This window comes from Rhodnius prolixus, unplaced genomic scaffold, assembly GCF_049639745.1.
Source record: "Rhodnius prolixus isolate KJV_2025 unplaced genomic scaffold, Rpr scaffold_9, whole genome shotgun sequence".
Taxonomy (NCBI): Eukaryota; Metazoa; Arthropoda; class Insecta; order Hemiptera; family Reduviidae; genus Rhodnius; species Rhodnius prolixus.
Window position 1 is genome coordinate 4,093,771 of NW_027411604.1, and position 20,982 is coordinate 4,114,752.

Sequence of the window (20,982 nt, forward strand, 5' to 3'; positions counted from 1 at the left end):
TAGTAGGCTATATTCCCCGGTCTATACCTTTAATGGTTAATATGAGAAATTTACAGTAAAGTATGTTTGCTAGTCGCCACGGTAGCTGAGCGGTTAAGGCTAGACCCGCAAAGCTAAGATGTATTGCGTTACTAGGCTATATTCCCCGGTCTATACCTTTAATGGTTAAAATGAGAAATTTACAGTAAAGTATGTGTGCTAGTCGCCACGGTAGTCGAGCGGTTAGAGGCTAGACCCGCAAAGCTAAGATGTATTGCGGTACTAGGCTATATTCCCCGGTCTATACCTTTAATGGTTAATATGAGAAATTTACCAGTAAAGCATGTTTGCTAGTCGCCACGGTAGCCGAGCGGTTAGAGGCTAGACCCGCAAAGCTAAGATGTATTGCGGTACTAGGCTATATTCCCCGGTCTATACCTTTAATGGTTAATATGAGAAATTTACCAGTAAAGCATGTTTGCTAGTCGCCACGGTAGCCGAGCGGTTAGAGGCTAGACCCGCAAAGCTAAGATGTATTGCGGTACTAGGCTATATTCCCCGGTCTATACCTTTAATGGTTAATATGAGAAATTTACAGTAAAGAATGTTTGCTAGTCGCCACGATAGCCGAGAGGTTAGAGGCTAGACCCGCAAAGCTAAGATGTATTGCGGTAATAGGCTATATTTCCCGGTCTATACCTTTAATGGTTAAAATGAGAAATTTACAGTAAAGTATGTGTGCTAGTCGCCACGGTAGCCGAGCGGTTAGAGGCTAGACCCGCAAAGCTAAGATGTATTGCGGTACCAGACTAGGCGCTTAAAAAGTAACAACAAGAAGAGTAAGAACAATTTTTGCAAGTGCCCCATTTTTGGCATAGTTTTTCTCGTTAAACTAATTAACTATGTTATTATGGAAAAATTCCAGTCATAAAGGAGGATTTTCCCTACATTATAAAGAAAATTTGAAAATTCTACCTTCTATAGAAAAAAGAGGAAAAAAAAAAATTGTCAAAATTGTGTGTTTTTCAACGTTTACGCTTTTTCGCGCACTTTTTTTTTGACGATCAACCCTACCGGGACAGTTTTAATATAAACTTTTTCTAATCTAATAAAGAACTCAGAGGGACCAATTTTATTATGTCTTTAATTTAAATTGAAATTGTGAACCATTATCAAAAAATAATTACATAAAAAAAGGAAAAAGAAGTTATTATAAATACGATAAATAAGATCTTTTATTGTGTTATTTACGTTTCATGTTAAAGAACCCCTTCTTTTTTTTAAATTAAAAGAAATTAAATTTCTATAAATAATAATATGAACTACACGAAAGTTAATGGCCATTCTAGAATGACAAAAAAAAAAAATTATAAAAATATATAAAATATAGGGCATTGCATAAATTTGAATGTTGACCTCAAGCGGTTATTGCACATAACTCTCTGATTTATGATTCAGTTTTTATTGATCCACCTCAAGATTCAATGATTAACACATCAATTATTGTTCCTATAAACTAGTAACACTATCTATGTGTGGCTTGATAAATCAATTTTAAATTTTTCTATTCAAGTATTTCTAAATTGCCACGAAACACACTTAAGGATTATCTCTTATTTCTCTCTCACATGCACAACATTAGAATTTTCCCCCATTTCCAAATTTTCGGAAAAAATAAATTATTGATCATTTTTTTTTACCAGTCAATATTCAATTAAAGCATTTTTTTTATTTTTTTGTAAGAAAATACAAATAAATGAAAATGTAAGAACCAAGAATTATTTTTCCTTTACGTAGATTGGTTTTACAAAGTTTCTTTTATTTTTTTCCCCAGATTTCCTTTCGATGGACCGGGCAATGTTTTAGGTCATGCTTTCTTTCCTTCGACCTATGAACCACTTCGTGGCGATATCCATTTTGATGGCGATGAAACGTGGGTGATCAAGCAAGGAAGATTTGATGATGGTAATTTTTTTTTGTTATACTTTTTAATTAGGGCACCACTGTAGCCGAGCGGTTAGAGGCGATACCTGCGAAGCTAATATGTATTGTGGTACTGGGTTCGATTCCCGGTCTCTAGGCCTTGGATTTTATTTAATGATTAATAAAAGAAATTTACAGTAAAGTATGTTTGCTAGGCGCCTGCGTCCACGTCACCTAATTGGTAGTTGGACGTTAAGCCCCGCCTGAAAAAATAGGCGATTACTTTACTTTTACTGTTTACTTTTTAAGTTTTTTTCATGATGTTGAAGTTTCTAATTATTGGAAACACTTGGAAAGCCTAAGAAAATCGTTAAGATTAAGCTGTTGGATGTAGGCTAAGTGGTAGATCTGCAAACGAAACAACAAACTTATGTATAGAGGAACTAGGAGTGTCAAGAAACAGTAGCATGATTTGGATTTGGATTTACGGTATAAAGGAGAGACGAGAGAATAAGATTTTTTCTTTTATTTGTTTGGGATGTAATAATATGCTCTTCGCCGTTCCTAAATTTTCCCTCTTATTGAAGCCTACAACAACTCATCCAAACCCATCACATTTGAGAAGACCTGGTTATTTCCTAGGCGGCTGAAATCTTCCACAAGTGATGGTCATCGTAGTCAGTTAAGGAGGTGTTAAAGAGTTCCCTTCATCTCCTAACAGAATCTGCACGAGACATCAAGTTCTAGGCCTGTTTCACCAAAGTGTCTTCTAAATGTAAATTATTTCTATTAACAACCTGAGGAATGTCTCAGATATCTGACGGTCATTACACAGAAAGATTTTCGCACTGTCCCAAGATCTTAAAGGTTGGTCCAGAGAACTTCTACTTCATCCCAGATAAACTACTTCAAGGGGAGATCTATCGCTCATCTCAAAATGAACATGAAAGAGAATTAAGCGTTAATGCCTTGTCAGGGTAATTAGTCTACTCATTCCGTAATCGAAAAAACTATTTGAACAAAATGATTCACTTTTCATTATTTTTGGTGACTGATTCATAGTTTCAATATGGTGAAAAAATAAATGGCAGTTTTCAGTCGTGATACTGATTTATTCTGCCGAGCTTTCGGACCTAGGGACTAGGTCATCTTCAGGGCTAGTTTACAAAGTAGTATTTTTACATTACAGGGTTGGTGAGTCTTCTGTCTTGTCTGTTCATGGACAGTTCTAAAGATGACCTAGTCTCTAGATCAGAATAAATGTATCACGACTGAAAACTGGCATTTATTTTTTCACCCTATTAAAATGATTCACGTTCTCTCTGTCCAGATCACTGAGTTTGCTCAGTCACTTCAAAAGTGATGTCATTGAAAAAGTTAGGCAATCATTCCATGGGTTCTGAGTAACACTCCACATCTGACATCCGTATAATACAAGATCGCACCTTCTTTATAACTCTGCAAGAACAGATAATCTGCCAAATTCACCTCCAGTACCGAATTACGAAGAAATATATATACATATTTTTATCGTCCCTCCACTCCAGAGAGGGGAACTAGCGTAAGGGAAGACCATTCTTTGCTACCAGTGCTCTCCCATTCTCCATTGTGCCTTCGCTATTTACTCTGGAGACATATAATGGATAGGAGGCTGACATTCACAGCTCACATAAATGACCGAGTTAATAAAGGAAAAGCGGCTATCAAGAAATTATTTCCTCTCTTATCAAGGGACTCCAAATGTTGATACCCCAAACATCGTGTAATTGTAAGGCCAATGTTGCTATATGCCTGCCCTGCATGGAACCTAACCTGTAATACCAACTTCAAAAAGCTTCAAATTCTTAAGAATGGCCACCGACTCACCCAGGTACATTTATGTCAAGACGCTCCACAAAAATACCGACTCTACTTATATTAAAGACATAGTTAAAAATAGTGCACACAGATTTTTCACCAAACTACAAGACAGTGACATACCTATTTACAGCCAGACAGGAAGATACGATATTAACTCTCAATATAAACATAAAAGAGTTAAACGTATAATCAGACTAAAGTTTAATTTAGGCTTTAGCATTTTGTTTTACATTTTAGAGGTTTTTATGCAATTTTTCCCTCTAATTCTAAATTTTACTTCCCCTTTAGCCTGTGTGATAATTCTAGGACTGTGTAGGAGCTATAATTATTTACAGGTACTCCTGTAAATACTTTGTAAATAAATTGTAAATAATAAATAAATAAACTCTGGAGACTGCCCCCATTTTCCAAAAACCGATTTAAGGGCAAAAGTGAGAGATTTTTCAAAACGGAAAATTTCCTGGATAAATTGAAAATCTGCACGATTCCTGAATAGTGGTAAAAGAAAATAAAATATAGAAAAATTATTTATTGTATTTACGAATAACTTGAACCTTTAAAAAGCGGTTGGCTACAATTGAATTTGTACGTCAGTCTGCACAATATTATTATTTCAAAGACGTAAACAGATCTGGAGAAAAATATGTTTACAATATTTTTGCTCAGTATGGTTGGGGTGTTGGTAGATAAAGGGGATTTCTGGCTTTCATATGATCACAGAGATCGTTCAGGAAGCTGTCAACAAGAACTGCTGAACGAGGGTGGCAGTTCCAGAAAAAACAAATCTAACAATATTACTGGGTAGAGACAGGCCAGTGTTATACGTACGTATACTTTCGTTTATTTGGACTTTATACAAGAGTAAATAATATTATTATTGTGTTTCAGCTGTTGACTTTGCTACAGTATTATTGCATGAACTAGGTCACAGTCTTGGTTTATCGCATTCACCGGAACCAGATTCTATAATGAACCCGTATTATAAGGGGACAGGAAGTGAACTTGGTTATGACGACATATTGGCCATGCATGAACTTTACAGTAAGTTTAGCTTTAATTTCTGATATACTTCATTAAATAGATGTGTATTGCGATTAGGTGCGATTTCCTGCATCGAGTTTTCGCCCTTTTTTCAAGATGGATCATGAATAAAAGAGAGTTTATAGAATATATACACAGGGTGAACCAGTAAGTATTGTCCATAGGCCTACTGTGTGAAGTACATCTAAAGTGGGGTTCAATGACGTATTGGACAACTTGATATTTTCAACTGTTGACGTCACTTTAATTTTTGTTTTCTAAAATCATTACCTTTTTTTCCAATAAAAATGGTATTACTCAGAAAGTTTTATTCCGAATTCGATTCTGACGACAAGATTAGAAAGACAGATAAATTTTCTAAAAATTGATACCATTTCGAAGCATAAGCTATTCTCCAAACAGCCTCAATCTCCTCAACAGCCCACATTAGTCAAGGAAACTTTTACATAAAAAGTGCCAGCACCTAGGTCTGATAATGATCACATAAGGGCCTAATGAGTTTTCTTCAAAAATTTTCGATTTCTTTTATTTTCCCAGTATCCTGGAGGAAGATTGAGGCTGTTTGAGATTATGCTTGAAAATGGTGTCAATTTTTAGAAAATTTATCTGTCTTTCTAACCGTGTCATCAGAATCGAATTCGGACTAAAACTTTCTGAGTAAAAACATTTTTATTGGAAAAAAGTAATGATTTTAGAGCAAAAAAAATTAAAGTGACGTCGCTCAAGAACAGTGGAAAATATGAAGTTGGCCAATACGTCATTGAACTCCACTTTAGATGTACTACAAACAGTAGGCCTATGGACAATACTTACTGGTTCACCCTGCATATTCCAGTTCCAGAAAGTTCTTTCATTAATTGGGTTGATTATTATTATTTTTCATTTTACTAATTTTAATTCCTTTCATTTTTAGTCGCCCGACAATTCCCCGACGATGATAACCGCGTGGACAGAGAATGGCCAAAATGGAGGAATATCCCACGTCCACCTCCCAGACAACCATACGACGCGCCTAGATATCCTCAACTGCCTAGAAGTGTCACGCCAAGATATCAGGAAACTACGACAACAAAGTCGAGTCCTTGTACACCATCATATGACTACGAGGAAGGTCATCAAGGCCGAGAGGAGGGTGATGATGATGGAACTGATAATGACAGAAAGACAAGTGGTGATAGCCCGCACAGAGATGAACCATATATACCAGAGATTGAGGACGCTTGTGGAAATCACGAGCAAGGCATTGATTCAGCGTCTTTTATCAGAGGAGAACTGTTCATCATTAAAGGAGAGGTAAGCTTTTGTTTTGGTTTTTTGTTTTCTTTTCTTATTTAAACTCATAACTTAATTAATCTAAGGAAAATTAACTGCGTAAATATTTGTGGACCAACTTTCCTTTGTAAAGGATACGAGATGATTTATGGCATTTAAATATTTCCCGAAGGAAAACTCAAAAGTTTACTTTTCACTTTTTGCTTACTTTTCAGAAGATATATTTACATTTGGGGGGCGGGCCAGGTTATTAACATCTTAAAGAAGAAGCTGGCTGTGAACAGTATATCTGCTTTAGGGAACTGCCGACAGCTATTCATTCCGTATTTTAGGGGATCCATTTTAAATTTTTCAAAACTTAGGCCCCCCTCCTTACACGTACTACAAACAAACTCCAGTAGATATCTAGCCTTAGGGCAAAACTGACGTCAATGCCCTGTTTATACCATACGGAAATGTGGACCTCGATTTTGGTTTGAACCTTAACCAGTTAAGAGTGGAATTTAGTTTAAAAAAACAAAAAAAAACCCCACAGTGTGCGGAATTAAAATCAGACAATGACGTGTATACACGTCGAACGCAGGGCTAAACAACCAAACGTTTAACAACGTCCGTAATAGTCACTGCAAGCGACTTTTTCTGCAATCTCTGTGGGGGGGAGGGCTTGAGATTACCAGAGCATTCTGTGCTCATTCAAAAATCTTGCACCGCTTCTTCACGTATGCATTGCTCTAGTTAACTAAGGACGCAATAGCTTTTACAAGGAAGAAAAGAGCTTTTTGAATTCTGTGCTCAAAATGAAATCATGCTCGAACTGGAGATCTGAACCTCTATCTTTTTTTTTTTTTTTTTTTTCACTTTATTTGTGTATTTACAACTGCAACAATTGTTGCACCAAGTAAACATGATCTTACTGGTCCAGTTCACTTGTTATGACATGATTAGAGCAATCACCCACTGGTGAAACTCTTTCGCAATGATTTAGTCACAACAAATCTCTAGGCCATTTTCGCTTCAAGCGTCGAGGAGGATTGTCGGGAAGGTGAGGAGAGGAGAGTTGTTGGACAAGAGGATTAGGATGGAGAGCTAGGAGGCTGTGAAAGTTGCGGTAGCGAGACTTTATTAGGTTAGTGACAAAAGGGATGTGTAGGTCAGTGTGTATGGTAAGGTTAGAAATGTAATAAGGAGCATTCAGGATTTTCCTTAGGATTTTGGATTGTAATGTCTGTAGGCGTTTGGAGTTAGAGGGTTTGGTTGAGCCCCACACTTCTGCTCCGTATGTCCATATGGGTCTTAACAGGGTCTTGTAAATAGTCAGTTTGTGATTCACGTCAAGTTTGGATCTGCGGTCAAGTAGTCTACTAAGTAGCTTGTAGCGTCTGTTCACGTCTTGTCGTTTCAGTCGAGTATGTGGGTTCCAGGTGAGTCTCTTGTCAATGTACAGTCCTAAGTATCGTACTGCGTCAGCTGGAGGAATCGTTACACCGTTCAGTTGAACTGGTGGACTCGCAGATTTTCTTAGAGTAAACGTAATGTTTACTGACTTTTGTTCATTAATTTTAATTTTCCATTTTCGGAACCAGGTTTCGAGAAGCTTTAAGTGAGTTTGAATATTCTGACTGGCTTGCACCGGATCGGAGTGAGATGAAAGTATAGCAGTATCATCAGCGAATGTTGAAACTATTGTATTTTGAGAAAGAGGTAAGAACCTCTATCTAAAAGGTAAAAACGGGCATTGTACAAAGGGTTGAGGAGCTTCTATTTGTGTGCGTAATTCCCCAATCTCTAATGCGGAGACCAAACATGTACCAACCACTTATCATTTGGCTCCCTCCACCCACCCCCCCCGCTCCGTATAAGATACTTGGCAGTTCTATTGGTAAGATAAAAGGAAACATGCCCACCAAATAATATTCTTATTGTATTTTATTAAAATTTCGAGTTTTTATAGTTTAATGGCAATTTATTATTTTTTTCACAACGAGTATACACGTCGAACGCACCCGTAACAGAGATTTGGTTTAACGTGTATACACGTTTAACTGGTTAAATATTCAATTGTAGGAGAGTAAACACCATAAATTTTCAAGTTTATTTGGATATTAATTTTTAAAAAAATTAATGACGTAAGCATTTAAACGACTTCCGTAAAACGTAATTAAAATTTTCCGGAAACTTCCATACACTAATTTTTCGAAATCAGGTACAATAAATAAACATACGACAGTGAAAAATCAACGATAAAAACCATAGAAGGTTTCGAGTAAATAGGGAAGAAACAATGAAATCGCTTCTGCAGCACAATATCTTATTGGAGGGGATGAAATTTCGTAATTTCAGCATTTTTTGTTCGTTTTCAATTTACGCTGACTACACACACACACACACACACTGCACAGTCTGCAGATTGACGCTACACACAGGACCAACTGTGAAAAACTTCAGCGGATCTAAGATCGTAATACTTTTTCTTGCTAGAATAAGAGAAATTATTATTTAATACATAAACTAAAAATACCCGCATTCTCTAAGCTTATTATTTATTCGCAGATGGGATACCGACACTTGGTTTATTTCCGGTTACCTTCTTTTTTTTTCTATCCGCAAAGGTTTATTTACTCTATTTTAACATTGACTGGAGGGGAGGGGAAAAACCCCCCTCCAGGAGACCGGACAGAATCCTTGCAGTATGGAGACCCCGCAAACAGCATCAACCATGACAAGGGAAAAATAAAATATGCAACTATTTTCCAGCAGGTGGTAGCACCACACGTGGAATACTTTATTCTCGGTTCTCCAACGTTATTCATAAATTATATTTTCAGCCTTATCTTGATGGAAACTGCATTAATGTTTTCTATTTTCCTTCTATTTTCCAACTAGTGGGATTTTTTTTTTGGTTACGTTTGTAATAATTTATTATCTCTTTTTATTATCTGTCAATAGATAGTGAGATGATCAGTACGCGAGAGCGTTAAATTTAAAAATAGAAGTTGCGTCAATAATATACGTTACTCTTTTTCCCCATACTCTGAAAGTTCGAGGCTTAGACCGGAATTGAACCAATAGAACTTAGCTTGAAAAACAAACGAATATTATATCAATAAAACTGGATGAAGATCAATATTTTATAACTTATGATTGGATAAAACCCCTCAGCGAATGTAACTATAGTTTTTAATTACCGAGCAATAATTTTGAAAGGTTCCCTCTATAGAGTGTAATGATTCATTAAATCTTCGCTTGAACACAAAACTAATAAAGCCTTCTACTGTTTCTGTCACATACAAGGTTTCAATACATAAATCTAAAGTTATGATATGGATCGGATTTAGCCCCTAAAAAGTTCATATATTTTGATGATAACACATCGATTTATTTCCAGTTGTATTGGCACTTCTCTTCCCTTTTTTTAACCAGACCGATATCAATCTTCACTCCATTACACACATTGTCTGGTACTCCCCCCTTTACTCCCAACACGATATCAAAACTACAAATTAACGAGGGTAAAGAGGGCAAAAAGCTGGCCAGAATATTTAAAGAAGGATGAAAATTGTTTAATGTAGTGTCTCAGGCGAATGGCGGTAATATTTAAAGAAATATCTAGAAATATTAATATTTTTTACGATATGCGCTTCTTCTGAAGGCAGAGAACAATTCAGTTTATCCGGAAATTGAGCGAAGTTATGGATAAACCCATTAAAAATAAATCTGGCGTTTGCTAGTCGCCACGATAGCCGAGCGGTTATAGGCTAGACCCGCAAAGCTAAGATGTATTGCGGTACTAGGCTATATTCCCCGGTCTATACCTTTAATGGTTAATATGAGAAATTTGCAGTAAAGTATGTTTGCTAATAGCCACGGTAGCCGAGCGGTTATAGGCTAGACCCGCAAAGCTAAGATGTATTGCGGTACTAGGCTATATTCCCCGGTCTATACCTTTAATGGTTAATATGAGAAATTTGCAGTAAAGTATGTTTGCTAGTCGGCACGATAGCCGAGCGGTTAGAGGCTAGACCTGTAAAGCTAAGATGTATTGCGGTACTAGTCTATTCCCCTGTCTATACCTTTAATGGTTAATATGAGAAATTTGCAGTAAAGTATGTTTGCTAATAGCCACGGTAGCCGAGCGGTTATAGGCTAGACCCGCAAAGCTAAGATGTATTGCGGTACTAGGCTATATTCCCCGGTCTATACCTTTAATGGTTAATATGAGAAATTTGCAGTAAAGTATGTTTGCTAGTCGGCACGATAGCCGAGCGGTTAGAGGCTAGACCTGTAAAGCTAAGATGTATTGCGGTACTAGTCTATTCCCCTGTCTATACCTTTAATGGTTAATATGAGAAATTTGCAGTAAAGTATGTTTGCTAATCGCCACGGTAGCCGAGCGGTTAGATGCTAGACCCGTAAAGCTAAGATGTATTGTGGTACTAGGATATATTCCCCGGTCTATACCTTTAATGGTTAATATGAGAAACTCGCAGTCAAGTATGTTTGCTAGTCACTACGGTAGCCGAGCGGTTAGATGCTAGACCCTTCTCAAAATGACTGAATATAATGTTGAAATAATTTTACCACCCTAGATAAGTCATATAATGTTATTTTTTTTTACTTTCCAGATGTTATGGCGACTAAAGAATGCTGGGAAAGTGGAAAAGGATTATCCAGTTAAATTCCGCACATTTTTTCATAAATTGCCAGAATCTGTGAAGACTGTGGACGCTCTATATGAAAGACCGGATTCTAGTATAGTGTTCTTCCATGGTAACTATATATAAAATTTATTTACTTTTTTTTATTTGATTAAATAGTTATATGCTTGTACCTTAAAGTAAGACCAAATTTCAAATTTTCGTGTTTTCCTCGTTGGAAATCTGCGTCATGCTCTTGGATTTTGTAATAGAATAGTATCTATGGAGTGAAAACTGATCCTAAGGATGGCAGTAGCTTGAACAGGTCCAGGTCGCTAATGTAAGGTACAATCTGAAGCGCGTTAACTTAAATAGAAATCACCGCTTTCAATCACAACTAATTAATAAAAGATCCTCTTCAAAATACGATTCATACAAAAGTTTAACATCTATGAATGGAAAATGAAGCTAAAGAAAATTGTCTTTTTCTAAAAAAAACAACAAAATAGTGAATAGTTCCATTGTATTTTCTGAGTATTTTTTTTTTAAATTTAGTTTGTAACTTACAATCTGCATACATGTATACAATCAGTAAATATGATGAACTGGTGCGGGAGGAGAGAAATTACCCAGCGGTAGCACTCTCTATAGGAGAAGGATGACGTTTAGGTCTTCAGACTGCGAGGAAGTCGCAGGGCCATTGGCAATTCAATCGGCGAGGAGGATTATTAGGAATGCCAGAGGAAGCGAGAGACATTACGAGAGGATTAGAGCAAGTAGAGAGAGCGGTATGGAAATTTTGGTATTTAGTCTTGGCGAGTTGGTTGTACGAATGTTGAGGATGTTGTGGTCGTTGTGAAGATTGAGGTTAGTCACCGTAGAAAGGAGCGTCAGCTATCTGTAGGGAGTAGTTTTGACTAAAATGTCCTGAACTGTCAGTAAGTTTGTAGGTTTGAGAATAGTGTTGTATATTAAACGTTTGAGTTCTATGGGCAATTTTGAGCGTCGTCCAAGAAGTCCTATAAAGCAGTTTCGCACGTTTTGTCATTGCTTGTCTATTAAGTCTAGTGTGTGGGGATCCACGTGAGTCGTTTGTCTACGTAGAGCCCAAGGTAGCGCACCAGATCTGTACAAGGAAGAGGATTGCTGCTGAAGAGGACAGGTGGACAGGAGCTCCGCCGGAGAGTAAACGTGGCATGTTCAATATTTTCGAGTACAAAATTTTCTTTTCAAGTAAAAAGTAAAAAAATTTCCACAAAGTGAACAATAAAGCGTACGTACATCCATCCGCATTCAGTTTTTTTTTTTTAATTTTTTAGGTTCATGCATTTTTCCTCAATTTTCTCAATTTTAATGTTTAGCAGATGCGCTGGACGTGGAAATGTGATGTTTATTAAACGTGAAAAAAATTTTTTGGGTGAGAAGGTGATTGTTTAGTTTGGAAATGATGTGTGTGTGAGAGAGAGTGACAGGAAGAGAGAGAGAGACCACAGGAAGTTTCAGTGGAGTTATAATGTGCATTTAAAAACGTGCGTACGCATGAATTTTACGCGTGTAAGGGGCACGGTAATTTGCTCTTCCTAAAAAATAATATTTTTCTCCATTTTTCTTTTTTTTATTTATCCCAAACCCTGCCCAATGTATTTCACTCAATATAATTGAGCGTTACCAATGTTCCAGTTACGTTCACTCCCTAAACACAGGAAGTACTCGCAGCATATTTTTTTGGGGGGGGGAAGGGGAAAAAAAAGCCTCTGTGTATTTGGGTAGTGAAACCATGCCTAGCAGAGCTCTCTATCTGCAGTGACCAATGTTATTAATAAATGTTTACGTTTCTGTTGGTCCAGGTTTCCAATTACCAGTTAGCTGGAGCAAAATGGCTTGTGACACAAGTTCTGGGGAAAAATAAAAATAAAAAAACCTTGAATCCCAACTCTTCTTTCCCACCAATTTCGGGGACACACATCATCAAACTTCGTCATCACTCTATGGGGATGCTCTTCCTGTATTTAGTTCTGAACGCCAATTAAACTACCTTGACAGAGAATTTTTTTTATCCCCCTTATCCAACATCGAAATGGTGGGATAAACTTTCAAACACTGGTAATTTAGTTTTTATTTTTAGGAGTGTTCTTTTTTTTTTTTTTATTAGTACGAGTGTTTTAGAATGATCGCAGTTTAAAGAATTAAGATTTCCTCTTTGGTGCAACTTAGGGAACTATTCCTCATTTGTTGAGGGCTATTATAAGGGTGATATGTGGATGAGTATAAAGTAGTAGTGTAAGGATAGTGGATTTTCAGGCCAGTACATGGTATAAACGCTCCGTTACAGTAAAAACTACAGGAGTAGTGTCATTCAGATGCAATGTCAGGTGCGAAGGACCTTCAAAAAAATAGCACTTGTTTAAAATATTTCCTAACATTTTCTCAAATATTTCAGACAGCTTAGATTTCTTTCTTTTTTTCTTTTTTTTTTAGTGCAATTTGTGACTTTTGATTTCCTTATTTTAAGACAGCCTACTTTAAAAATTGACTACTGGTCCATCTAAAAGAGTTTTCATTGAATTAAACAACTTGATAAACTAACACTGTTGAGTGAACGTGAACACGTTTTCTTGTAAAACAAAAGTAATTTCTCATACGAAGATAAAAGGAATCCTGGAAAATGATACACCGATAGAAAGCCCACATTAGACAAGGAAACTTTTATAAAAAGTGGCCAGCACCTAGGTCACGTAAGAGCCTAATGAGTTTTCTTAAACAATTTTCGATTACTTTTATTTTACCAGTATCCAGGAGGAAGATTGAGGCTATTTGGGAGAATAACTTATGCTTCGAAATGGTATCAGTTTTTTAGAAAATTTATCTGTCTTTCTAACCGTGTCATCAGAATCGAATTCGGACTAAAACTTTCTGAATAATAACATCTTAATTGCAAAAAAGTAATGATTTTGGAAAAAAAAAATTAAAGTGACGTCATCCAAGAACAGTGGAAAATATGAAGTTGGCCAATACGTCATTGAACTCCACTTTAGATGTAACTACATACAGTAGGCCTATGGACATTACTTACTGGTTCACGCTGTATATACGAGGGTCGTTTGAAAAGTCCGTGCAAAAATAAAAACTACTTAATTTTTTGGGGTAAACCTTTTTTATTTTTCAACATAGTCTCCTTTTAGGCTTATACACTTCGTCCAACGCTGCTCTAGTTTGTTGATCCCTTCCGAATAATAGGATTTGTCCAAGTCTGAAAAATAGCCATTCGTTTCTGCAATCACCTCCTCGTTTGAATAAAATCTTTTTCCCGCCAGCCATTTCTTCATATTGGGGAACAAATAGTAGTCCGAGGGAGCCAAGTCTGGAGAATAGGGGGAATGTGAAACGAGTTGGAACCCTATTTCCATTAATTTTGCGACCACAACTGCTGAGGTGTGAGCTGGTGCGTTGTCGTGATGGAAAAGGACTTTTTTGTGGGCCAATCGTGGGCGTTTTTCTTACAGCTCGGTTTTCAAACGGTCCAATAACGATGAATAATATGCACCTGTAATAGTTTTACCCTTTTCCAGATAGTCGCTGTGGATTATTCCTTGCGAATCCCAAAAGACAGTCGCCATAATCTTTCCGGCCGAAGGAACGCTCTTCGCCTTTTTTGGCGCAGATTCCCCCTTGGTAACCAATTGTTTAGATTGTTCTTTGGTCTCAGGAGTGTAGTGATGTATCCATGTTTCATCCACAGTGACGAAACGACGCTTAAAGTCCTGCGGATTCTTCTGGAACAGCTGCAAACCGTCCTTGTAACACTTCACACGATTATCGTTTTTGGTCAAGCGTGAGCAATCGCGGCACCCATCTTGCGGATAGCTTTGTCATGTCCAAATGTTGATGCAAAATATTATGTACCCGTTCATTCGAGATGCTCACAGCACTAGCAATCTCACGCACCTTCACTCTTCTGTCATCCATCACCATATCATAGATTTTATCAATGATTTCTGGAGTAGTAACCTCAACAGGGCGTCCAGAACGTTCAGCGTCACTTGTGCCCATATGGCCACTCCGAAAATTTTGAAACCACTTATAAACTGTTCTAATCGAAGGTGCAGAGTCACCATAATGTTTATCAAGCTTCTCTTTAGTCTCCTGAGGCGTTTTGCCTTTCATAAAGTAGTGTTTAATCAATACACGAAATTCTTTTTCGTCCATTTTTTTGAAAATCATTCGACTTCCTCGATTCAAACGAATGCCAAACACAAAGAAATAGACCGATCTGGCTGAAACTTGGTGTGTGTTCTTCCAAGAGATGCTACTAACTAAACATAACCTCGATACGCGCCAGTGGTGCTATCTCTCTGACTTTGCACGGACTTTTCAAACGACCCTCGTATATCCAGCCCGAATGTACCACTTTTCCTAATTACATTTGGATTTGCTTTTACAGGTAGACAGTACTGGATATTTGACGGTTACAATTTTATAGAAAATAGTCCGAGAAATATCAAGGATTATGGGCTAACTGAATATGAGGAAAAGGTTGATGCTGCATTCTATTCTCCTGAGGATCAATTTACTTACATATTTAGGTAAATTATTAAAATAGAATTATATTATATTGTGAGTATTGTTCATTGTTTTTGGTGAATGATTCATTAATCCGAAAAGGAAGGCAGATTATTACCCCAATTTCATTCATAAATTTTTGTATTTGATCGAATGCCAAGCTTTCGTCCTAGGGACTAGGACATATCTTCAGGACTGTGGATCAAATAATGTGAACAATATAATTGTTAATCAGCATAGTAAGACTGAAATTGGCAATAGTTTGTTTTCCTTCAAAAATATATTAATTTTTTGTTCGTTTAATTTTTCTTTATTAACAATTATTGTCTTATTATAGTTTTTTTAATTAATATTTAATTTTTTTTATTGACCTAAACATTTACGACTAATATTGTGAACAAAAAATTAATTTACAGCGGCGATAGATATTGGAAATTCAACGAGACGATTGGAAGTGTTGAGTCAGGCCGCTATCCTAGTTTTATTTCTGAACACTTCAAAGGATCGCCGACTCATTTGAATGCTGCTCTCATCGACGGAAATGGTGAGTACGTTACAGAATACCCTTCCTCAACTCCTCATAGAACTTCTTTTTACAGTTTGTTAGTGATGAAATTTAATTTTCCCCTTTTCGTACTTCTTTTTCCTATTTTCTTTTTTATTTTCTATCTTCTTTTTCTCATTAAATTTTCTACTCGAATGGCTGTTATTAAGTTTTCAATGTTCAAAGTGAAATTCTAGAAGGAAAAGTATTATTTTCCAAAAAAGTATCTAATTTATATTTTCAATCTTTTTTAGATTTTTATTTATTAATTTGTTCAAAATAATTTAGTCAAGAGGATTCAAAAATAGATATTACTTAGCATCGCAGCTAAAGTATTTTTATTTATTTATTTATTTAGTAATTTACAATCTGTATAAATATATACAATAAGAAAATAGGAGGTGAATGAGATGAACTGGTGCGGGAGGAGAGCAGGAGGAGAGAAGCTACCCAGCGGGTAGCACTCTCTATAGGAGATAGGGGAATGTGAAGAGGAGAATATGAGTGGGAGAGAGGAGAGATTTAGTTCTTCAGACTGTAAGGAAGTCGCGAGGCCACGGGCGATTCAGTCGTCGAAGAGTATTAGGGATGTCAGAGGAGGCGAGAGACTGTACAAGAGGATTAGAGCTAGTCGAGAGAGTAGTATGGAACTTTTGGTATTTAGTCTTGGCGAGTTGGTCTACGAAGGGAATGTTGAGGTCGTTGTGAAGAGTAAGAGGTTAGTCACCGTAGAAAAGAGCGTCAGCTATCTGTCGGCAGTAGTTTTGATTGAAATGGCCTGTACAGTCCGTACGTTTTGTAGGTTTGGCTGAACCCCACAGCTCTAGTCCGTAAGGCTACCATAGGTTTGAGAATAGTACCGTACGCAGCTAAAATATGATACAATTTTAGAGAGAGAGATATGTTAACATTTCGAGCCAATAATTGTAGAAAGGGAGCTGTTTCTACCCGGAGGAATTGGAGCTAAACAAGGTCCTCAAAAAAATAAAAATAAAAAAAAAATTGCGAAAGCGGTAGTGGGGGATTTGGAAAGACAAAACCGAGAGGAATTAATTGTTTAAAAAAAAGGCCCCGATGAAAACGTTCCAAAGATAAACCAGACAAAATGTACGTTAGGACTGGAATGGAAATTCTGTGTTGAGATGAATGAAACACCTTTATATCTCCTGGCTGACTGCAATGACATCACTTACAGAAGATCTTAGACGTCTGGAAAATCTACCAGGAATCAGAGGAGGTTTTATTCCGTCTAGAAAGAGAGAGATTCTGAGACGCCGCAGGATGCCTTGAATTGTTGAAGCAATAAGAATGACACTTTATAGAAAGGGCCAGCTAATGCTGGATTATTGATCAATCATAATCAATATTTTCATCCGTTTTGGACGTGGAAGGGCGATCCGGGCGGTCATCATCTCCGACGTCTTCTCGGCCATCTTGGAATCGCATGAACCACTCACCTCTTACACACAAACGACGGTTCCGATCAGACAGATTTCTCTACAAACGCTGCAATGGAAAGAGAAGGCTTTACGCTGCACAGCTATTCCCTGAACATGGTTAGATTCACAGTGTTGGAGAATATCGATGATTTTATCCATCGGGACAAACATGTATCCCTAACCAGCACAAAATATAGTTGACATCAAATTCTCTATAAATCAACTGATCAATCAACCTTTGATGTCGGATGGAAGTCGTAAACGATTGGGTATTCGGAATAAATCAGCGCTATCAACCAGAAAGTCAGCTCAGAATATACTCGAAGGCACCAGAGTAAAGATTGTGCGGAGAAGAAGAAAAAAGAATGCCAGAGAAGTAAAATGGACTATGACGGTAAGAAGAGTAAAGGTTTCTTTCAGGGAAGAAAGAAATATAAAATTAGGATGTAGACTCAGGATTTCTGAAAAAGATAACGATAGCAAACCTTAAAGTATAAAGACATGAAGATCAAACACTTTCTAGACTTCTTAAATACGTACGAATGCTAAACTCGGATAATGGGCAAGAAAAATTATACTTCCAGGCCAGTAAATAGTTGGCAAAGATGTTGAGAGAGGATGTCCCACTGGAAAAGGAGGAAGTTTAATAATAAAAAGTCTGGAGAAAACCAGATTCCTGTCGAACTTTAAAAAGACTGAAGACGAGATAGTAAGAACTACTCGTCCAAACAATAATCTACAGGAGTTACAGGGACCCACCCCTACAGTCAACGGCAGTATTGAGCTCTATCTATAAAAAGTGGGAGACAAGCTCTAGCGTTTTCAATATTGTGTACACTTGGAACAGATACTCAAATGTAAAAAATGTGATCAATTGAATTCGTAGTAGGAGTACAGAAATCATAGATTATGATCGATAGAATTTTTAAGTACTGAGGTAAATAAAAATAGAAATATAAAAATTAGTACTTGCTTCACTCACCAGCAATCTTGTAACAGGATAAACAGTCCTGGCCGCTCCTGCAAAACAGAAAAAAAAAAACTTGATTTAGGCTTCATTAAATCTGATGCAGGAATATTAGGGACCAGGATAAATAAAGATTTACTTATTTTTTGCACTTAATTAATATTTTCTAGTTTTTATTTATTTCAACCAAAATATTGAAACCGAGCTGTTAAAAAAAAAGAGGAAATATTGGACACAGCGCGATCTCTAGGCAAGGCCGAGAGAACTGGTAGAACATTTCCCTGTTTTAACCGTAATATCCACTTCCTCTTGTAGCAATCTCACAAAAATACTTGAATGAATGAATAACAATTTATGAATGAGCTTAATTTATAATTAAGAATTTATGATTATTATAATTTGATAAAAGTTACAATTAAAACAGGCCTTTTATTTTTTTTTCAAACAACATCCGGATTATTTATTTATTTTTTTTTTTAGAAGTAGGACGTCATCATTTTCAGTCTTACAACTTCTTTCTCAGTGGCTTTTCATAATCAGCTTTCAGTGGAAACTTCTACAGCTTATTTTGACCACAAATAAGTTTTTCCAGCTCTCACTTAAGCACAGAAACCCACCCCAACTTCTCTCTTTATCTCTTTCTCTCTAAAACTAGTTTGGCTCAGTTTATTAAAGTCCCAAAGTCCCTCAGAGTTCGGTTTCGTATTACTTTTTAGGCAATTATTTCTCATTATCTTTATTTATTTTATACTTAATGAAGCTAAAAATAAAGATGGACTTTGTTTAAGTAGAAAAACAAAACTTGGTATTTTTCCATCCTAAAACCCCTTTGCGGTCATTTCAATTTCTCTTTTATAATAAATATTTATGGTTAAAAAAATAGATTGTTTAGATTTGAGAGTAGTGTTTCTTGGTTTTTGCTTCTCCTTCTAGAAAAAGATAGAGTCTTTTCTTTAAACTTTACCTCCCTCTCTCTCACTTCAAAAAAAAAGGAAGCACTGCACTTTATACAGAATCGATTTTTAATAGGAAACACCCGGGTACAGGCTGGAGTTCCTCAGGAACCCATTCTGTTCCATAATATTCCCTAAAATACCTCCCAATTCACCCTACATATCTTCACACATCACAGCCAACCTCTGATGACGTGGCCTTTTACACGTCATCTTGGAGAATGGATTCAATCAATACTCTTGCAATAGACAGACTAACCAAAATTTTGCACTAAATGGAAAATTAAAATGAACCACGACAAGACTAGCGCTATACTCTTCACCAAACGAAGACTTTCTTTTAACCGACAAATCATACATAATAACAACCTCATTCCATGGTCTACCCACGTTAAGTACTTAGAGCTAACTTTGGACAACAAACTGACTTTCACTACTCCATGTTCAGGACAAAGTAAACGCAGGCAAACTGGACTAGGTAAGACTATTATTTCCTCTACTCTCACGTGACTCCAAAATGACTGTGGACCAACAAAACTCCTCCTCCTCTACAAAGTGGGTCATTAGGCCGATGTTGCTCTAAGCCTGCTCCGCCTGGAGCCTGGACTTGTGAGTAGCAACATCAAGAAACTTCAGGACAACACAAAACAAATCAATGAGAGTAGCGACAGACTCTCTACTACGCACTAGAATTGACTCACTCCAAGGAGACTGCACTCCTATGATCCAAAAATCCTCTGCTCAAACTCCTTTCCATCCTAGACTGCCATCCCAATCCACTATGCCGCGACATAGCCTCCTACAGATCCTTCTACAGAAGACTAACACATGTCCTACTCTAACTCTCTACCACTAGCTGCAGGTTTTTCTTCTCCTTTTTTCCCTGCATTCCAATCCTCCTCGCCTAACTTTTCTCTTACTTCACTTAGTTAAGAAGGTTAAAATGTATTATACACTTATACTTCTATATTTATTTTATGTATATATTTATTATAACAAATATTTATTCTTCTTCTTCTTCTAAAACAGCCAATCTCTTTTCTAAATTAATATAATAATTTATTAAACTCTTTTCCAGGTGCAATCTATCTATTCAAAGGCGATACTTATTGGACTTTAGACTTACAACAGAAATCAGCTAGAAAAACTGGTCCAGTTTTCCAGCATTGGTTATCTTGTTGAACTGGAAGAGCTTTTTTATTGGAAGAAGAAAAACAAATCTGGCAGCTGAAGAATTTAAGCTAAGCTTCCAAATAAAGCTTGCGCTTTACTTTTCTCAATAAAGATAAGCGCACATTATAAGACTGAAGACTGAGGTTAAATACGAATTAGTACAGTATTATTTGGAGTAGATTTTAATTAGGTTTATTATTAATAATGAATTATTATAATTATTTTCGATTTCAAGCTGTAAGCTTAGTTGAAAAAAAATGAGTTTAAGCGCTAATGACGTTTGATAAATTTAACTGAGAATTAGACAAAATAAATAAATAAAATAAAAAAATATTCTAAAAATTGTTGTAAATATTTTTTTAAATTTTTACCTTAACATAATTTACGTATTTTTTATTAATTGTAATAATTTTAAATAAATTAATTTATAAAAAAGTATTTTTTTTTAGACCCTTATCATCCTTTTGTGCTTCAAGGATGGTTTAAGCATAAGTAAAGTAATTGCCCATTTTTTGAGGCGGGGCTTAACGTCCAACTACCAAACAGCTGTCCATTGACGGGAAGCCCAATGATTCCTATTTCTTGAATTCCCATTCTCTTGGTTTCTCCATCCACTCCCTTGCGCTTGCTACCACAA

The 20,982-nt window shown here is 36.5% G+C and overlaps 1 protein-coding gene across 1 annotated transcript in view; it reads left to right on the forward strand.

Moving 5' to 3' along the window:
* LOC141454538 (stromelysin-1-like) overlaps window positions 1-20,667 on the forward strand; it is a 47,242-nt gene extending 26,575 nt beyond the window's left edge. Inside the window, exons 5-11 of the mRNA XM_074128886.1 lie at window positions 1,814-1,944; window positions 4,651-4,803; window positions 5,717-6,096; window positions 10,698-10,842; window positions 15,151-15,292; window positions 15,686-15,813; window positions 20,251-20,667. Of these exons, the coding sequence (XP_073984987.1) occupies window positions 1,814-1,944; window positions 4,651-4,803; window positions 5,717-6,096; window positions 10,698-10,842; window positions 15,151-15,292; window positions 15,686-15,813; window positions 20,251-20,354 (1,183 nt within the window). The 3' untranslated portion in view covers window positions 20,355-20,667. The remainder of the gene's footprint in view (window positions 1-1,813; window positions 1,945-4,650; window positions 4,804-5,716; window positions 6,097-10,697; window positions 10,843-15,150; window positions 15,293-15,685; window positions 15,814-20,250) is intronic.
* Window positions 20,668-20,982: the final 315 nt, after the last annotated feature.